Source organism: Melospiza georgiana, chromosome 8 (genome assembly GCF_028018845.1).
Source record: "Melospiza georgiana isolate bMelGeo1 chromosome 8, bMelGeo1.pri, whole genome shotgun sequence".
NCBI classification, from domain to species: Eukaryota; Metazoa; Chordata; class Aves; order Passeriformes; family Passerellidae; genus Melospiza; species Melospiza georgiana.
Window position 1 is genome coordinate 819,084 of NC_080437.1, and position 16,862 is coordinate 835,945.

Consider the following 16,862-nt stretch of genomic DNA (forward strand, 5'->3'; position numbering starts at 1 on the left):
TTTTTGAAAACAAGGTCAAGATGCCTTGAGACCATAGGAGATAAAACTCATGTATGAATTTGACTTATTTTGCATGTAAGAGGAAGCCTTACCTTGATCTTGCCCACTGAGAGCTGGAATTTATCAAAGGAAGAAGATATCTGTAGGCTTGTCAGTGTATTGAACCATATTGGGAGGGTAGGAGGAAACTCAAGAAGGTTTTCAAGCACTAAGCATAAAAATTAATGACAATGTAAAACTCATGTGAAAAGGAAGAAAAGCATTTACATTTTTTTATTACCAGATACAAATAACTGTATCCAAAAACACTTACAGTCATGCATGTGGTACGTGGCTTTGTAATTTAAAATAATTTGAGATGAGGCAAAATAAGCATCCCAAGTTTTTGAAAACATTCCCAGTTTGTTAGAGTTTAACATCAAATAGTTGCTGTGTGATAAGAACACAAGCATGTGGGAAGTCTTTCAAGGAAAAAAAAATTGTCTTTGTGTGAGGCAAACTTTCAACATTAGGAGAACTCCCTCTGTTTATAACAACTTTTTTTTGTTTATAAACAACATTCTCCTGAAGGAAGCAGGAGTGCTGGAGAAGTGCGAGAGAGGACATTGAACATTTTCACAGTGTAACACTTTTTAAGTCTGTCATAGATGTCTGAGTTTTAATAACAGTTTTTGTGCTGTGATTTTTAATAGTCTCACACCATAAACTCATATTCCACTCTTTATTTCTCCAGTGGATACAGCCTATCCTTAACCTAAATATGAAATATAAACCTTAATATCCTAAACCTCATACAGTATTGCATGGATATTTTATGTTTCAAATATTTCTGGAAAATTTGGGGTCACTTGGTGACACAATAAAGAATTTTTGAGTAGAGAAGATCTGAGCAAGGCAACAGTGGAGCAGTTACTGGGTGTGAATTGTTGTGCAGTAACAGCACCCTTGGAACCAGCTGGTTTTTAGAGCAGGTAAGAGACTTCTGATCACAGCACCTGTATGTTCCAGCCATTTAGATAGAGCTATTCAAGGAAGAATTGTTCCTAACACACATTTGTGCCATTCAGATGGAGCTCTTTGGGAAGGAACTGTTCCTAACCCTCATTTGTGCCATTCAGATGGAGCTGTGCAAGGAGGAATTGTTCCTAACATTGATTTGTGCCATTTAGATGGAGCTGTGCAAGCAGGAACTGTTCCTAACTCTTGTTTGTGCCATTTAGATGGAGCTGTGCAAGGAGGGACTGTTCCTAACCCTCATTTGTGCCATTTAGATGGAGCTGTGCAAGGAGGAACTGTTCCTAACCCTCATTTGTGCCATTTAGATGGAGCTGTGCAAGGAGAAACTATTGCTAACCCTCATTTGTGCCATTCAGATGGAGCTGTGCAAGGAAGAACTGTTCCTAACTCTTGTTTGTGCCATTTAGATGGAGCTGTGCAAGGAAGAACTGTTCCTAACCCTCATTTGTGCCATTTAGATGGAGCTCTTCGGGAAGGAACTGTTCCTAACCCTCATTTGTGCCATTTAGATGGAGCTCTTCGGGAAGGAACTGTTCCTAACTCTTGTTTCTGCCATTTAGATGGAGCTGTGCAAGGAGGAACTATTACTAACCCTCATTTGTGCCATTTAGATGGAGCTGTGCAAGGAGGAACTGTTGCTAACCCTCATTTGTGCCATTCAGATGGAAATGTTCCAGGAGGAACTGTTGCTAACCCTCATTTGTGCCCTTTAGATGGAGTTATTTAAGGGAGAACTGTCCTAGCCCTCATTTGTGCCGTGTTGGAGTCAAGCAGAGCTTTCCCCACTCAGCAGGAGCAGGGCCTGCCCTCTCTAGGTTGTGCAAAGACCATCCGCCTGTTGCCTTTCAAGCACAAATACAATCTGTCACTTTGTCAAAATAAACAACACATCTCCCTGATCATTTCTAGCCGCCTGCCTGCCTGCCTCCCCAGCTATGGGGGAGCAGCCTGTTTATGGCACTCTCATTTTGGGGCAGAAGCTGTTACAGCTCAAACATTGCAATGAATATTTCATAGCTGCAGAACCCAGAGAAAGGGCTCTGCTCTCACTGGGGCTGGCAGGCATTCAGGGCCATCCTGGCAGCACAGAAATGCCAAGTACTCCAAAAGCACCATTTTATGTGTGTATATAATCCAGGGAACTTGATCAAATCAGTGTAAGCACTGCCCTGACATTAGGATAACCTGTGTGTCTATACAATGGTCATAGTGAACACCTGTAACAACCAAGTTCTGCAACTAATCTATATATCTATAATGAAAATAATTATTTTTTCCATTTTTAGCCATTTTTAATCCCTTCCTCCATCTTTCATATTGCTTATGTGCTTGTTATGCCAGGAGATTGGGTACAATGGGCTAAAGAAGCCAGAAACCCTACATCTTAACTTTCTGGAGAACTCTCTTTTAATAGTGCTTTCTTAAATTAGCCCATCCCACGTACTTCAGAGTTTAAAGTCTTTGTGTGTGTCAGATTCTGACACGTTGTTTAACGTGGGCTGATTAGCTGCAGTCACAGGTTAGCTAAAGTGTGTAAGCAAGGGGAAAGGTCTTTCTTCCACAAACACCAACTGATTCTAAAAGTGAAATGTAGTTTATTAGCTTAGCAAAATATCAAAGATGTCTTTTCATCCTTTAAAAGGAGGTTTGAATCCTTTTTACTTATCCCTAAATGCAGCTAAGATTATGTCTTAATTATTCCTTAACCATGTAAGTAAAAATACCAATTGAATGTTTAATCTCAATCAACATAATTTTTTTTTTTTTTTTTTTTTTTTTTGTCTAATGGAGATTTACAAACCTTTCTTTCAGAGGAATACATGGTAGGATCCCTCTCCACAACTCAGAAAGAGTAGCCAGAAGGTGAGAGGGAAAATAGTGGGAATCATGAGCATAGAATGGCTTCTCCAAAGAATTAGAGCAGGTCAAGACCTCTAGCTAAGGAAACTGAGGGTGGCTTGAGAAAGGACTCTCTGATGCTCTTGGCTTGGTGCTCTGTGCTTCCCAAGGATTGCAATTTTTACATTAACTACTAAAATACCTATTTCAGTCTCTGAGTTAGAGGAAAGCTGGATGGATAAAACCATCCATTTGTGAGTGATGCTTTTGGCCACAGATTAGTGTGGTAACCATGCTAAAAGGCAGAAAAGCCTCTATCCCTGTGCATTTCTTTAAGAAAACTACTTGCAACAATGTGCATTTACTATAGCCCAGCTTTCTGGTGCAGAAGTGACACATTCCTTGCCGGGGACTCCTGATGTGATGATCTGGGTTTGGCATTTGCAGAACTCTGTGCACTGTTTGAGCACTGAGTCACTCAACTCCAGATCCCTCCAGATCTGCGCTGAACAGATCACACTTCCCACTTGTCACCGGCTGCAAAGGGATCTTGGATCTGATTGATCACTCCTGTGCTGATAAGGATGTCTGTCCCTGTGCTGTTACACCCTCTGCTGTCCTTTGGAGCAGTGACACCTTTCCTTTCTCCTCTGGTGACACAGACAAGCTCATTTTCTCCCTGGCTCAGACCATTAAGCTCAAAGTTCTTTTCAGAGCAGCTTCACAGGTAAGGACAGCACAGCCTTGCTTGTTTGTCTGCTTTCATAATTGTTCCTGAGTTTGATTTAAAACAAATTTACCTCATTAGCTGTTTTTTCCTGCTAACTGCATAGCCCTAAAGGAAAAAAAATCTCAGCTGTGTCCAAGCCAACCTTTGGGTCTGAACCTTTGGTTTGTCTGAGGCAGGACAGAGCAAGCCTCCAGAACATTTATTTATTAAGCAAGTGCAAGATTTCACTGCTCTCCCAGGGCAGAGCAATACATACCCAGGAACCATCACTTTATTAACAAGAGTGACCTTGAAGCCTTAAGGAAAAATAAAAACCAAAGTTTCAAACACAGACTCCATTCCCAGTTGGATCATCAAAACATGTTTTCCTATATAACTTTATGCATCATTCACTGTTAAACACCCACATTCTTGAGGATTCTGCCTCACTCCAAGCTCACTGTCTGTACCCAGAGGAGGTCAGGAGTGAAGCACACTAATTTTATAGTGGTAACAGTCTTTTTGAGGTTTCTCTCCTAAATCCATGGACATTTCCCACCAGTTCCACAGTTCCCGGCCTGCCTGGCAAACAGCAGATGGCGTGGTTGCCTCAGCACAGGAACCTAAAACCACCCCAAAGGGGAAGTGAATTCACCTGTAAGTGAATTTATGGGCTGTGATTTGCATGTGGTGTCATTTACAAAAGACACAAACCATGTGCAGGTAAACAGGCATTTTTATAAAAGGAGAAGAGAGTATGTACATCGTAGGGAACAAATGCAGACTGTACTGGAATAGCTACCTATGTATGTATTTAAGTTATAAATTAAAATGGAAACCTCACTAAAACATTGACACAAAGGAGTAAAGCTTCAACACAAGGCACGGGGAGTTCATCACATTCCTCTTGGAAAACAACAGGATGACACTTTAAATGTGATGTCACACTACAACCACCCCCCAGGCAGAGATATTTTTCACAACCTCCTGCCTGGCTTTTTAGCCCACTTTTAGTTATCCAAAAACCCATTTCCCAGACAAAGTTCCTCCTAAAATCTCACATATTTGTTCTCCTAATGTAGATAATTAATATAAATACCATACTAAGGTAAGGTATTCAAAACAGTAATAATACAGCTTTGCATAGCAGTTGTTATCACAATATAAACCAGCACCTCTGATAATATCAGCACTGGCTTCTTTATCTGATGAATGTGTACTCGGTGATTAAAGATAACATTCTCATCTTTTACAAGAAGAAAGAAATACTTTGAAGGTGCTACATTTAAGCAACACTCTACTTTTACAAAACTCAGCTTTATTTACTACTGAGGAGCGGATTCAGGGAGTTCTTTAAGTGTATTTCTGGTTTCCAGGACAGGGATGGTTTAATAGAAATCACTGGATTAATTAATGGAATCAGGAAATGTAACTGAAACTCAGCTCTTGTTCTGACAAAAATTCATAACTTATTTTTCACTCATAGAGATGGAAATAATTTACCTGAATCCCTTTCCTTGTCCATGTTGAGTGCTTAGTCCTTTAGTGTCTTTTTAATCTTATATCACACTGAGAAAAGATTTGCTTAAAAACCTAATAGTGGAAAAATATTTATAAATAAACACCAAATAATTACAATATTTCAATTCCATTATGATCAGTATAACTCCTCATGGCACAGCTGTCTCTGCTTTTGTAAAATACTGCTAGGAATGGTCAACATGGAATTCAGAATTCCCAGGATTAAAAACCAAACAAATCAGCACTATTGTATTAACAAGAAAAAAGTGAAAAAGAAAAGTCAAATGCTCATTTTGGCTGAAGAAGCTCCTACTGAGGTTGAAAAGCTTGTGGGAAAGAACATCCCTTTGCTCTCTTCATTCTAGCATGGAATTACTAAGCATGGAATTTCGTGGAAGTCCAAAAAATTCCAAGTAGCTAAACTATGTCAAAAGGAGTTGAAATAATGTCTTTGAAACAGCACAATGACAGTAAAAATTACGGCTAACACAAAAGTATACACAACACATACACGAATCAATGCCAACTAACATTGGATATTCAATATACAGGCCGAAAAGCTCAGTGTGGAAAAAAAAAGTGTACAAAATGTATTCAGATTTAAACATCTCAATCAATCAGTGTCTGTAAGAGAAACACAGAAACAATGCCCTGTCAAGTCTACTCACAATTCATCACTTTGCTACAGCTGCAATAAATATTCTACATCCTGTGCCATCAAAGGGGGAAAATCTCTCTTGTAAAATACAAGGAAAGCAGATATGTAAGGACACAGTTGCTTCAGAAATCATTCTCCTGCAGGTCAATCATGTTTGTCTGGTGTTGGCTGATGAGCAGATCTTGGACAGAAAGTGTCCCAGTGCCAAAGGATTTGGTGTCCAAGTGACACAAAGATGAGAAACAGCAGTGCCAATGACACAAGCACTCCAGGTGTGGGACAGGCCATCAGGGCCGTGTTTCCTGTAGCTCTGTGGATCTGAATGCCAAAGGGGATATCAATGGGACTTTCTGGAGGAGCTGAATCACCTGGATGGGGGACGGCAGAGCATCGAGAGAAACCCCACAGCCACTGGTGATGGAAGCGTGGAGAGCCCGTGACATGCACAGGCTGTCCCCATGAACCAGGAGCTCCCTCCCGCTGCTGCCCTGCTCAGCCTCTGGAGCTGCATCTCTAAAGCCCGAGAGTGCCGTGGGCTCAGGCTGTGTCTCCTGCATCGGGGACAGTCTCGTGGGGTGGGCTCAGGCTGTCCCTCCCTGCCCCGGGGAGGGTCTCAGCCCTCTTGGGATGGGGCTGAACACAACAATGAACGTTCTGCCTCAGTTTGCCCTTCTTTAAACGTAACGCTGAGTGAGAACAAGGAACAGCAGAGCCAAGGGAGTGCGAATGGGACAGGTCATCAATGAATGCTGAAGGACCAGGCTTGGAGGAGCCTGCTTACGGTGGCCTGCACAGCCTTGCTGCCGAGTGTCTCCCTCTCCTTTTCACTGACATCACCCAGACAAGACTGTGGAATTCACAGAGCAAACATTCTTCTTTTGGAAGGTTCAAAAAAAGGGTGAAAGTGCTCGGTCTGTGGCACTGCTGGTGGGCTGCAACATCAGGGTAAAAGCAAATCTTTGCAGGAGAGCAAAAGGGACGATTTACTGAAGCAACGTTTTGAAACATTACTGTGAAAAAACAATGGAATTATCACAAAATGGAATTTCACACTCCCAGCAAACCCCCACTGGAGACAAGAGACTGACAAACAGCATAGCATGGAAAGCAATAGTGTAAGTTGCACTCCACAAGCTCCACCATCAGTCCTCTCGTACCTGCCATTACTATCTAACTTCCTAAACTTTTAAACAGTAGTTCAACAAACTCATGTTTTGCAGGAAAAACAAAAGTTTAGCACGTTTTTCTTGAAAAAAAAACCCTGCAATATTCTAACTCAATTTAAAAAACAACAAACAAAATTGTAAGAAAGCTACAAAACTACACTGCCCTGCTGCCTTTTAAACAGTAAAAGCTTTACAGTCAACTCTAAAATAAATCACAAACATCTAAAACCTTAATTCATGTTTTGTCACGATGTTCTCATCAGATAAAATGTTTACCAAAGCAGGCCTACAAGGAGGGAGGGAGGACAGCAGGAAGGGTAGATAACAGCAGGGAGTAGAAAATGATCCAAACGTGACCAACTGAGATTTTCTGCAAATGCACAAAAGAAAGCAGTTCTTTTGTCTGGATCAGACATCTGGAAGATACAGGGACAGAAAGAGGGGAAGGGAAGAAAAAACCCAAAGTGTAAAAGAAGGGGAGACCTTCATCCAGCAAAGCATTTGCACATAGGCTCAGGGTGAGGCCCAGCCTAAAGCTAAGTGTGAACCCGAGTGTGCTGCTGGATTCAGAGGAGGGAAAACAACAGCAAACAGACAGCAATACTTGAGCAGGTACCCTCCAAGAACTTGCCACCTTCAAACAAACGTTTTCCTCATTTAATTTTTCAGCTCTTTCTAGCCAAACCTGCTATTCCAGGCTGTGGAAGGTTTTGCTGAAGAGGACAGAGCGACTCTTGCCAGACTTCACTGCTTTCAGACAGACCACCGAAGGTGGGAGGAGACCATTTCCACGCGGCTGGTCCCTAACATAGCCCTTTGGATCTTTGTAAATGTCAATGAAGCGTTGTGGAGGGAGCCTTTTGTCTGGGAGAGGTCACTGGCACCTGGTCCCTAGGTGTGGCCTTTGGGGATGTGTTTATCCCCACAAAAACGCGTTTGCCGACAGAAAGCACCTTTTCACTACTGAACTTGGGGAGAAAAAACAAGACAGGAATGTCCTTAGGACATTTTGGGTGAGGAACTTCTATGCACTTATTCCAAAAGCCCATTAAAAATATACCTAAAAGAAAACACAAGAAAACAGAATAGAGCAAACCATTTGCCCCCAAAAATCATTAACAAAAAGTAAAAGTAACATTATCAAACTATATATATATAACGGTTTTCATTAAAAAAATAAGGAAAAATGCACACCCTACCGCCTGCAGTTCTGGTCAGGTTCTCCCTCCACCCACCCCAAAAAGTAAAAATCAAAAAAAAAAAAAAAATACAAATAAAATAAACTAATGTTTCCTCCAGCCTGGTTCTCAACTGAAACAACTTCTTTCCCCACTACTCTATTTCCTGAACACAGCTGTTAGAAACCTCATTACAAAAAAAAAATCTGCAATTCTTCAGATGAACACGAAAGCAGGACTTTTCCCCCAGTCTTGCAAACCTGGACTTATTTTAACAGTAGACTTTCTGTGCGTTGGAGAGAGGAGATGGGTGTCAGGTACAGGGGTCCTTATCAGAAGATCAGAATGATTCCACTCGTGCTGACAAAGAGTGCTTGAATCTGGGATTGCTCTGGGTTAATGGCATCCCTTTGAGCTGGAACTCAGCACTTTCTCCCTAGCTGTAATGTGAATTGCTTAGCACTTGGATCTGTCTAATGATTGAGATAATATCACTCATTAGCTCTAATAACAATGGCCCTGGCTCACCCAAGTATTTCAACATGCAAATGGCATCCTTTAGGCCAGCAGGGAATCACTCCCTCCAAGTTAAATACCTGGTTTAGTTCTTGGCCAAACGGGATTCCCAATGCACTCAGCAAAGGAGAGATGTTTTGTCAAGTTCAAAAGATGGGCACTTATTTTAAATTCGTTTTTTTTAAAAAATAAATTGCAAGAGCTGTGGTGGAAAGATACTCGAGCTTACATGCTAACCTTCAGCAGTGGGGGCTGAGTAAAGGATGCCAGGTTTGCATGGCAGCTGGCAGAAAGTATCCAGGTTTGTATATTCTGCCCTTCAGGCTGGGAAACATCCTCTGAACCCCTCAGCACTTTGCCAAATCGTTATTGCCCTTTAGCGAACATATTAAAACATGTAACAGTGGAACTGAACCTTTGTAATCCTTCTTTTCCATCTGGATGTGCATCTGTGGAGATGCACCCACAAAAGGGCCTTTATGGGCCAGCAGAAAACATTTCTGGAGGGCTCCAGCCAAAGTACATCCAGAGGGTGCAGTGGAGACCAAAGCACAAGTACAGCAAGTAAAGGAATTAGTCAGTAAAACCAGACTTTCTCCACACTCCATATTTTTCTCTTCTTGACAACGTATTTCATGCCTTCAGAATCCAGTATGGTTTTAGAAAACCCAAACAAACCAATGTCATTTCCTTATAATTAAATGGGAGAAGAAAGTTTGTGATGAAAAGGTTAAAGATGGAATCATCAATGACACAGGTGGAAGTTTGTCACCTGGTAACCAGAAATGGTAGCAAAAAGTGTTATCACATCCTCTCTGAGCAGCACTCTGAACTGAACACAGTTCTGGGGTTTCTCTGCTCTTCTAAAGAGAAATCTTCAAGAATGATTTCTTTCTTGGATCAAAGGATCCCCTCCCAGAAATATTGTCTATGTCTTGCACTCATTTATGCAGCTGCTTCTGGAAAATGAGCCTAATCCTTCATCTGAAGAGTCTGACCACAATAGTAGAGTGAAGTGAAAATGACCAAAGAAAAATAAAATAAATGGTGCCATTCTCAACCCCTGCCACTGGCCTCTGGGAGAAACCAGAAAGCAAAGCAGAAAGTGCTGGCACGCCGAGCTCCTGCAGGCCCAGCATCTGGGCACACATTCCTGGTGCCCTGCTGAGGAACTCTTCCCAAGCTCCAGGGAGGCAACTTGAAAACATCTCCAGCAAATCTTCAGGAAGGTCCTCCTTCTCCTTTCCCTCTGCTGCCATTTCCCAAGCTTCTGCACCCTCAGACTCACTTTCTGGCTATCAGCCAAGGAGTTTGACCCTTGAAGTGGCAGACAAAAGGTTTCACGTGAAAACAGACAGGTAGAATTGACAGGAACCCACAGCAACAGCAGCCTGCTTACAGGTTTTAGTAGGGACAGAGCCTGAAACAAATTGCCCCACTCAGGGTGGTACAAACCCAGCTGCCCTGCTTGGGTTTCTTTTGGCATGTAAGGGGCTTAGGGGTCTGGTAAGAGCTGCAGGTCAGTGCAGCGCCACTGATTTGAGCTCTCTTGTCTATCCCCAGGGGCTGCTGAGATTGTATCAGTACTGGGGCTGTGGAACAGCAATCCAAAATGGTTATCTGGTACTTCAGTTAAGATCCCAGGCTATGATCTGCCACAGCCACAGGGAACATTTGTCACCATTTCCCCAACCTTTAAATGAGTGGGTGCCTTACACGTTTTCCCCGTGGTAGGTAAGTCTTTGCTGACCTAAGTCAGGTACTATCAAGAGTTCAGGCAATTTCAATTCAAGCTCCCTTACACCTCCCTCTTTCTCACAAATAGAGCAGTCAAAAAACAGCCCAAGAAATAAAACAGGTGCAGCATCACCCTGAGAGTCCTTAACCTTTCAGGAGCTGTGTCAGGACAAGGTGGGAGATGTGCACTTGCTCTGCTCTTGGATCAGATAAAAACAACCAACAGCAATCCCATGCAGTGCAATCACAAAACCCAGCTACACAAAAACCATGCTATGCAGACCAAAGGGAACAGGAAGCATTGGCAGCTTCTCCTAGGGATCTCTGTATTTTTAAGGATTAAGAATAGCCGGATTTGTAAAGGGACTGAAGCATTCAGACATCCTACCATCAAGATCAAGATCAGAGCAGGAACTCGCTGCTGCTCTAACCTTGCAAACCCAAAGCACAAGAGCTACACCTGGCTGGGTCTTTAGTAACTGCTTTAACAGGTGTGCAATTAAAACACAATTGGCCCATTAGCTGTTCCAATTAGTTTCACAGCTGCAAAGCCTTTGAACAGGGAGCTGGGGCTTATATTAACAACATCTATTACTGAGAAAGAAACCAGAGAGAATCCCTCAGTGCTCTGTGGTCCATTTTCTTTCTGTGCCGTTTCAGCTGCAGCACACCAAGCATCTCATGAAAACATCATGCATGGAAACGTTTCATCCCAAGGACAATGTTGGCTTGAGAACAAATAGTTGTAAATACCATGAATTAGTTTAGGTCGAAAGTTGCAAGGAGTTTCCTAACTGCGAGGGCACTGGAGTCGGAACAGCCTGCAGGGCAAGGAGGGAAAGGACACAGGGCAGTGGAAAACTCCCTGTTTTCAGATGAAATTCAGTAAATTTCTGAAAGGCCGAGTGACAGATGGATTGCAGCAGTCAGAGGCTGGGCTGGGATCCTTGGGCAGGCCCCAGCAGCCCTTTCCCTGGGTACAAGGGAACTACCTCCCTTACTCTGTCACTTTATTATGATGGTGCTAAAAGGCTGCTTGGAATCCTCTGGGAAATTACCTGATAACAGTTTGTGAAGAGATGAACAGGTGAATAGAGGGAGCAGGACTTGAGTGGATCAGTCTCGCTAATAAATCACCACTTGTGCTTCTCCTTTGGGATCATTAAACACTGGCAGCTTCCCCTGAGACTCCTGCACTGCCTTTTTCCCCTCTCTGAAGGGCAAGGCAAGTGGAGGTGTTTTAGGGAACAGATTTAGGCTCCCACCTTTCCCCTCACACCCTAAGCAAAGCACACTGTTATGCTCACTTTAGCCTGGTAGTATTTTCCTCTCTGCGTAGTTTAGACTTGAGACATCAACACAGGTAGGTCAGGAAGGATAATTAAGATGTGCATATGCAAATGAAAATTACACACTCTGCAAATTTGCATGCGACATTTGGTTAACATTTTAAAAAGCCACATGGATTGATTTTACAAACATTTGTTAGGATATCAAGGTGTGCTGCGTTATGCTTAATTTGAAATAAGGCTTTAATTAAGCTGTTTGAAAGCCTACAATTTAGAAAGGGATGAGAATTTCCTGCCAACCAGGGCTCCTTATCATCAGGGTTATTCCAGATCATGGGAGGATAATTGTAAATCATGGTGTCTCTACATTCCCAGTGCACAGGACCACTAGGAGGTTTTTCAGCAACACTTTAATTCATCACAACAGAAGTGTTAATATTTCACTTTAATAAAAAATACATAATATTTTGAAATATTCTTGAATTATCCAGCTTGAAAAATGAAAATGACCTTTAAATCTATACAGGGCAGTTCCTTTGGGCACTTTAAATGCAATAATTTATTAAAGTTCCTATATTCATCATGTGTGCACAAATATCATGTAAATATTACAGCTGTACTCCATGACAAAACAAGCGTAATGCAGACATAGAATCATACAGAGAACTGACAAATGGGGAAAAAGGGAGATCTAGTATTTTCTGTACAAAAAATATGCCACTTTTTGATAATTTGTAAAAATGCATAACTTCTGGCATTTCAGAGAAGAACACCGTATAAAAATAAATATTCTATGTACAGTAACACACACAGGTCAGTCCAGGGTTAGAATCATCACTGCAAAAGAAAACATAAACAAGTGTTAGTGACAGCTCACAGGGCAAGGACACTGTTAGGGAAGCTGGCTCTGGGCTCTCCAGGAGGAAAAGCAGCTCTGATGGATCTCATCAAGGATCCTTTTCCACCTTTCCTGCAGGGGGGCCAGACCCTGGGGAGTGCAGGGGGGGTCTGAGAGAACCCAGCAGGAAATTTCATCTTTGTGCAAGGATTAGAGCACTTTGGGGCAGGCAGCTCAAAGGCCACAGGTACAGTTCTTTCCTTATAGCCTACAGAGCTGAGCTGTGATATTTAAATAAGGAGGAGTTTTGGTTGCCACTTTTCTGGGATACAGTCCTGGAAATCCCAGCCATGCATCCACACCTCCTCTGCCCTTAGGCATATCATTGAAAACGTTAGCAGGACCCGTGGCACTGCCAACTCAGCACAGCAGCATTTCCAAATTACCTTATTCCAGCAGCCTTGAACTGGAAGGCCATCTTCTCCCTGTGGAAAAGATGGATGAAACAGGAGTTTAGGACACAGAAAGTAGCACAGAGATGGAAAGGACAGCATGTGTTAACTGTTACTGCAACAAACAGTTTGAACCTGGGCTGGAGGAATAGTCTGAGAGATATTCCTCATCCTTCAGATGACCCAGACTTCTGGCTGGCACAAGCAGTGCAGCCTGAAGCAGGGGCTGGGGTGAAGAGGGGAGATGCCTGCAGGCTGTGCAAGGGACTTATGGACCCGAGAACCACCCTCCCCTAAGAAAGGAGTCCAGCCAGCCTTCCTTGAAGGAAGAAGACAAGGAACATAGGAGGTCCAACCCAGCCAGATAAACAGGAAAGTGAGAGGGGGCTGCTCTGTGTCCTCAGGCTTGGCTCTGCAACACTGAGGTTGAAAGCCAATCCCAGAGTCAGCCCTAACCTCAGACACTGAGGAGGGTCTAGAAAAAAATCTCCATTTCCTTCCTGCCCTGTTAAAGGGTTTGCTTTGTCATGTGAGACACTGCCCAGTTATCCCCTCTTGCCTCTGGGCAGATCCTGCTCCAGGGAAATTAGGGCAGCCCCTCTGCTGGTTCAGGATGTCTCAGCTGACTCCCTGAAAAGGGACTTTGGCTTCAAAAACATCAATGGCATTTCTGTGGAAATCCCCTGGCACTTCTGCACCCTTGATGTCTTGGGCTCCATGGCTGGGAAATGCTTTTGTAGATTACTGCCATCATTTCAACCCTGTGCAGCCCTCTTTGATGGGCTAGGTATGACACCAGTGCTAAGGTGCTCTGGAGCAGCAGACAGAGTCAGGTGTCTGACACAAGAAGTCAAATTCTCGTGCTGTATGCACATGGCAGACTCATGGTCTATAACTTTTCCCCAGGAAACCAAAAAAAAAATACAAACAGAAAAGCAAATGCACAGTAATATATTGAGAAATGAACTATTTGCTGGAGATGCACTTCCAGGGGGCTGATGTACTGACTGCCATGATGTTATAACAATATTGCTTTTCAAATGCATTTTTTGGACTTTGGTCTCCTTGTACTGTTTCCTCCCTTTGCCCCAACTACGTGGAAATACAGAATTCCAACTTATTTACGGGTAAATGGTGGTGTTCCCATTGGTACACTGGTGGTGACAGGAATGGCTGGTGCAGTGCATGGCAGGAGGAGATGGGAGTTAGGTGCATGAAGGAATGGGAGGCCAGGGAGTCACAGCTCAGGGATCAAAGGAACACCAGGCTCACAAGGAAGTGTTTGTTGCGGGCCAATGTGCCGAGAATGGAAACGTGAGGTGCTTGTTAGTACCAAGGATCTCCTTCCACACATCTCACGTGTGCCAAGAGTCAGTTCACAGCCTCCATGAGCTGCACACATGGATGTGTCAGCTGGATGCCAAGCTTTTAACCTAGTTGGATCAAAAAACATGCTTATTCACGTTCCCAAGCTAGCTTGCATGCCAGAACACCATGTATAAAAAATAACAGCATCCATACTTCATCAGATTTTCTGGCAAGTTTCCCTTAATGAAAATAGGTATGAAAAGAAGTGTGAGTTCTAATATGGCCATGTGGGGTGAATCCTCACTGGGAGCAGTGACAAAACCAGAAATGTCACCTGCCAGGGCACTGGTGGAATCCTTGCACCTGTGAAATTAGGTGCCTTACTCAGCCAGAAGTTACTCCACAGAAACCTGGCTGTGATCACTGGGACACAAAGCACATGGCTCTGTGGTCTTCCTCCTTGGAGCACTGTTCTGGCCAGGGATGGTTTCACCTGGGGCACTGGCACAAGCTTCTACTACCCAGAATTTACAGAGCAGCAACTGAGACTGTGAGTGGTCACTGTCCCAAAGAGGCAATAGCACTCAAAGGAGGGAGCACTGGAAGGGAAATTATATTAGCTCTTCACAAAGCTCAAATAACAAAGGCTTTTAATGGCAATTTCACGGTGCTTTTTTTTTCCCCTCAAGCAACTAGGAAAATCTTTTAAACTAAATGTGGCTTTTTGCTTTGGGATGCATTTTCCCAGCTAGTTGAACTAACAAATCCCATCCCTTGCAGATGGCTTCAAACCTCCTTAAGTGAGCATAAGGCTTGGAAAGACCATCCTCCAGCAAACCTTGTCATGCCAAACAGGGCTGGATGGGCAGGGGAGTAAAAGTTTCTTTGTATTATGGAGATGCTGAAACTCTCTCAGAGAGCAAAACATCACCTGAATGCTGCATCTCCAGAAAACTCAGAGAAAATGAATAAATTTATTGGGATACTAAGAAATCAGTTGGGGTTAAGTGTTTCTGAATACTTTTGTCCTACAACAGTTGGGCTAGATCAGGCACTAATACAATAATAATTTTATTACTTGAATAAGATGGATTTTAGGAAACAGGCAATTCTAAATTCAAGTGTTTTGGATGCTATGGGTACAATTTAGACTTTTGGGGAGAGTCATAAATAGGAATGATCCAGCAGGGAAGTTAAGTGTCCCTATTAATATGTTTCACATGGGCTTACTAATGGGATAACTATTCTTTTCAGTCATCTTCATGTACGGGGTGACTGAGGTCATCCAGAACCATGTCAGGCTGTGCTCAACACACACAAGCCATTAAAAACAGAGTTAATGAAGGACACAAGCACTGCAGCTCCTTGTGAGGAAGCCAAGCCAGTGTAGAGCTGGGTCTGCATACACTGGTTTATTGTCAAAGGGAAGGCAAAGGAAGAAGTGAAGCTGTTGTAAATAAAACCACATTCCAACTCTATTTCCCTCATGCCACAAAGTGCTGCTGACAGCTGTTGGGGATCAGAATGAAGGGAAGGGCCTGGTTCTGACAGCAGCAATGAGAGGGAGGGAGTCTGGAGACAGGTAAGGAAGGAACTGCCAGTGTTTCCAGGGCATGCAGCTGTTTGGGGGATCAGAAATAGCAGCAAGAGGCCAAAAGCAAACGAGCATGCAGGAAAGGGAAGGTACACCATACCAATGGGCATGGGGCATCCAGGCCGTCCAGCCCAGGTAACCCCGGCTCACCCTTCTCGCCTTTAAAACCTCGCAGACCCTGTTCATGAAATCAACCACTATCGTTATTTCAGTCAGTGCCAGGCAGCTCCACGCCCCAGGAGGAGAGGCTGAGTGCCTGCTGGGCCTGGCACAGACGGGGCACTCAGCTGCACACCCACACTGAGCCCTGTCTGCACGCTGGGCTGTGCAGCAGCAGCAGTTTCTGTCATCTGTGAGCCACGAGATGCTTCTCTGAGAGGGTGGGAACGGTGTTTCCTCCATTCCAAAATCAGCCATTCCTCCAGCCCTCACTGAGAAACCCAGCAGCTGGATTGCTAAAAGAATGATGCCCAAGTACCCCTGGAATCTGTGGCACTGCTAGCAGATTTCTGGCAGTGTTTGCTGCAGCATATGAATTTAGATTAAAATGTACACATATTCCTGTATTTATTTACTTGTCTAGACTTACAGCCAATCTGTTTTGACAGAAACATCCCTTTTAGGGTAACTGAGACTTGTTTTCGCTCTGGGTAGTGCAGCTCAAGTGCCCTGTGTGCTCTCAGGCCATCACATCAGCTGGCTGCTATTCCAAGGCAAGGAACCAGCATTGCAGTTTTGCTGTCAGGTAGCTTTGATCCCATGGAGCATCTCCAGAGAAGAGCTGGAACCAGCAGCAAGGGAGACAGGGCTGTATCCACAGTGGAGAGAGCCCTGAGCTCCCAGCACATGGCACACCCACGTACCCAAACCTTTGTCTGGAAGAGGAAGGAACATAACCATGGTCACTCAGCAGCCTGATCCCTCGGAGGATCACTTGGTCCCACAGGCTGTGGTGGGAACCCAGCTGGGCTTATCCAAATGTTGTACTTTTGCAAGACCATTATTTGTGTTATGATTTCCTTCTGTCTTCCCCATCAACA

At 43.6% G+C, this 16,862-nt stretch overlaps 1 protein-coding gene across 1 annotated transcript in view; it reads right to left on the minus strand.

Moving 5' to 3' along the window:
* Window positions 1–12,144: 12,144 nt before the first annotated feature.
* The window catches only part of COL13A1 (collagen type XIII alpha 1 chain), an 83,624-nt gene continuing 78,906 nt past the window's right edge, over window positions 12,145–16,862 (minus strand). The window contains exons 43-45 of the mRNA XM_058029146.1: window positions 15,923–16,000; window positions 12,915–12,953; window positions 12,145–12,467 (exon numbers count right to left, since the gene is read on the minus strand). Coding sequence (XP_057885129.1) covers window positions 12,465–12,467; window positions 12,915–12,953; window positions 15,923–16,000 — 120 coding nt within the window. The 3' untranslated portion in view covers window positions 12,145–12,464. The remainder of the gene's footprint in view (window positions 12,468–12,914; window positions 12,954–15,922; window positions 16,001–16,862) is intronic.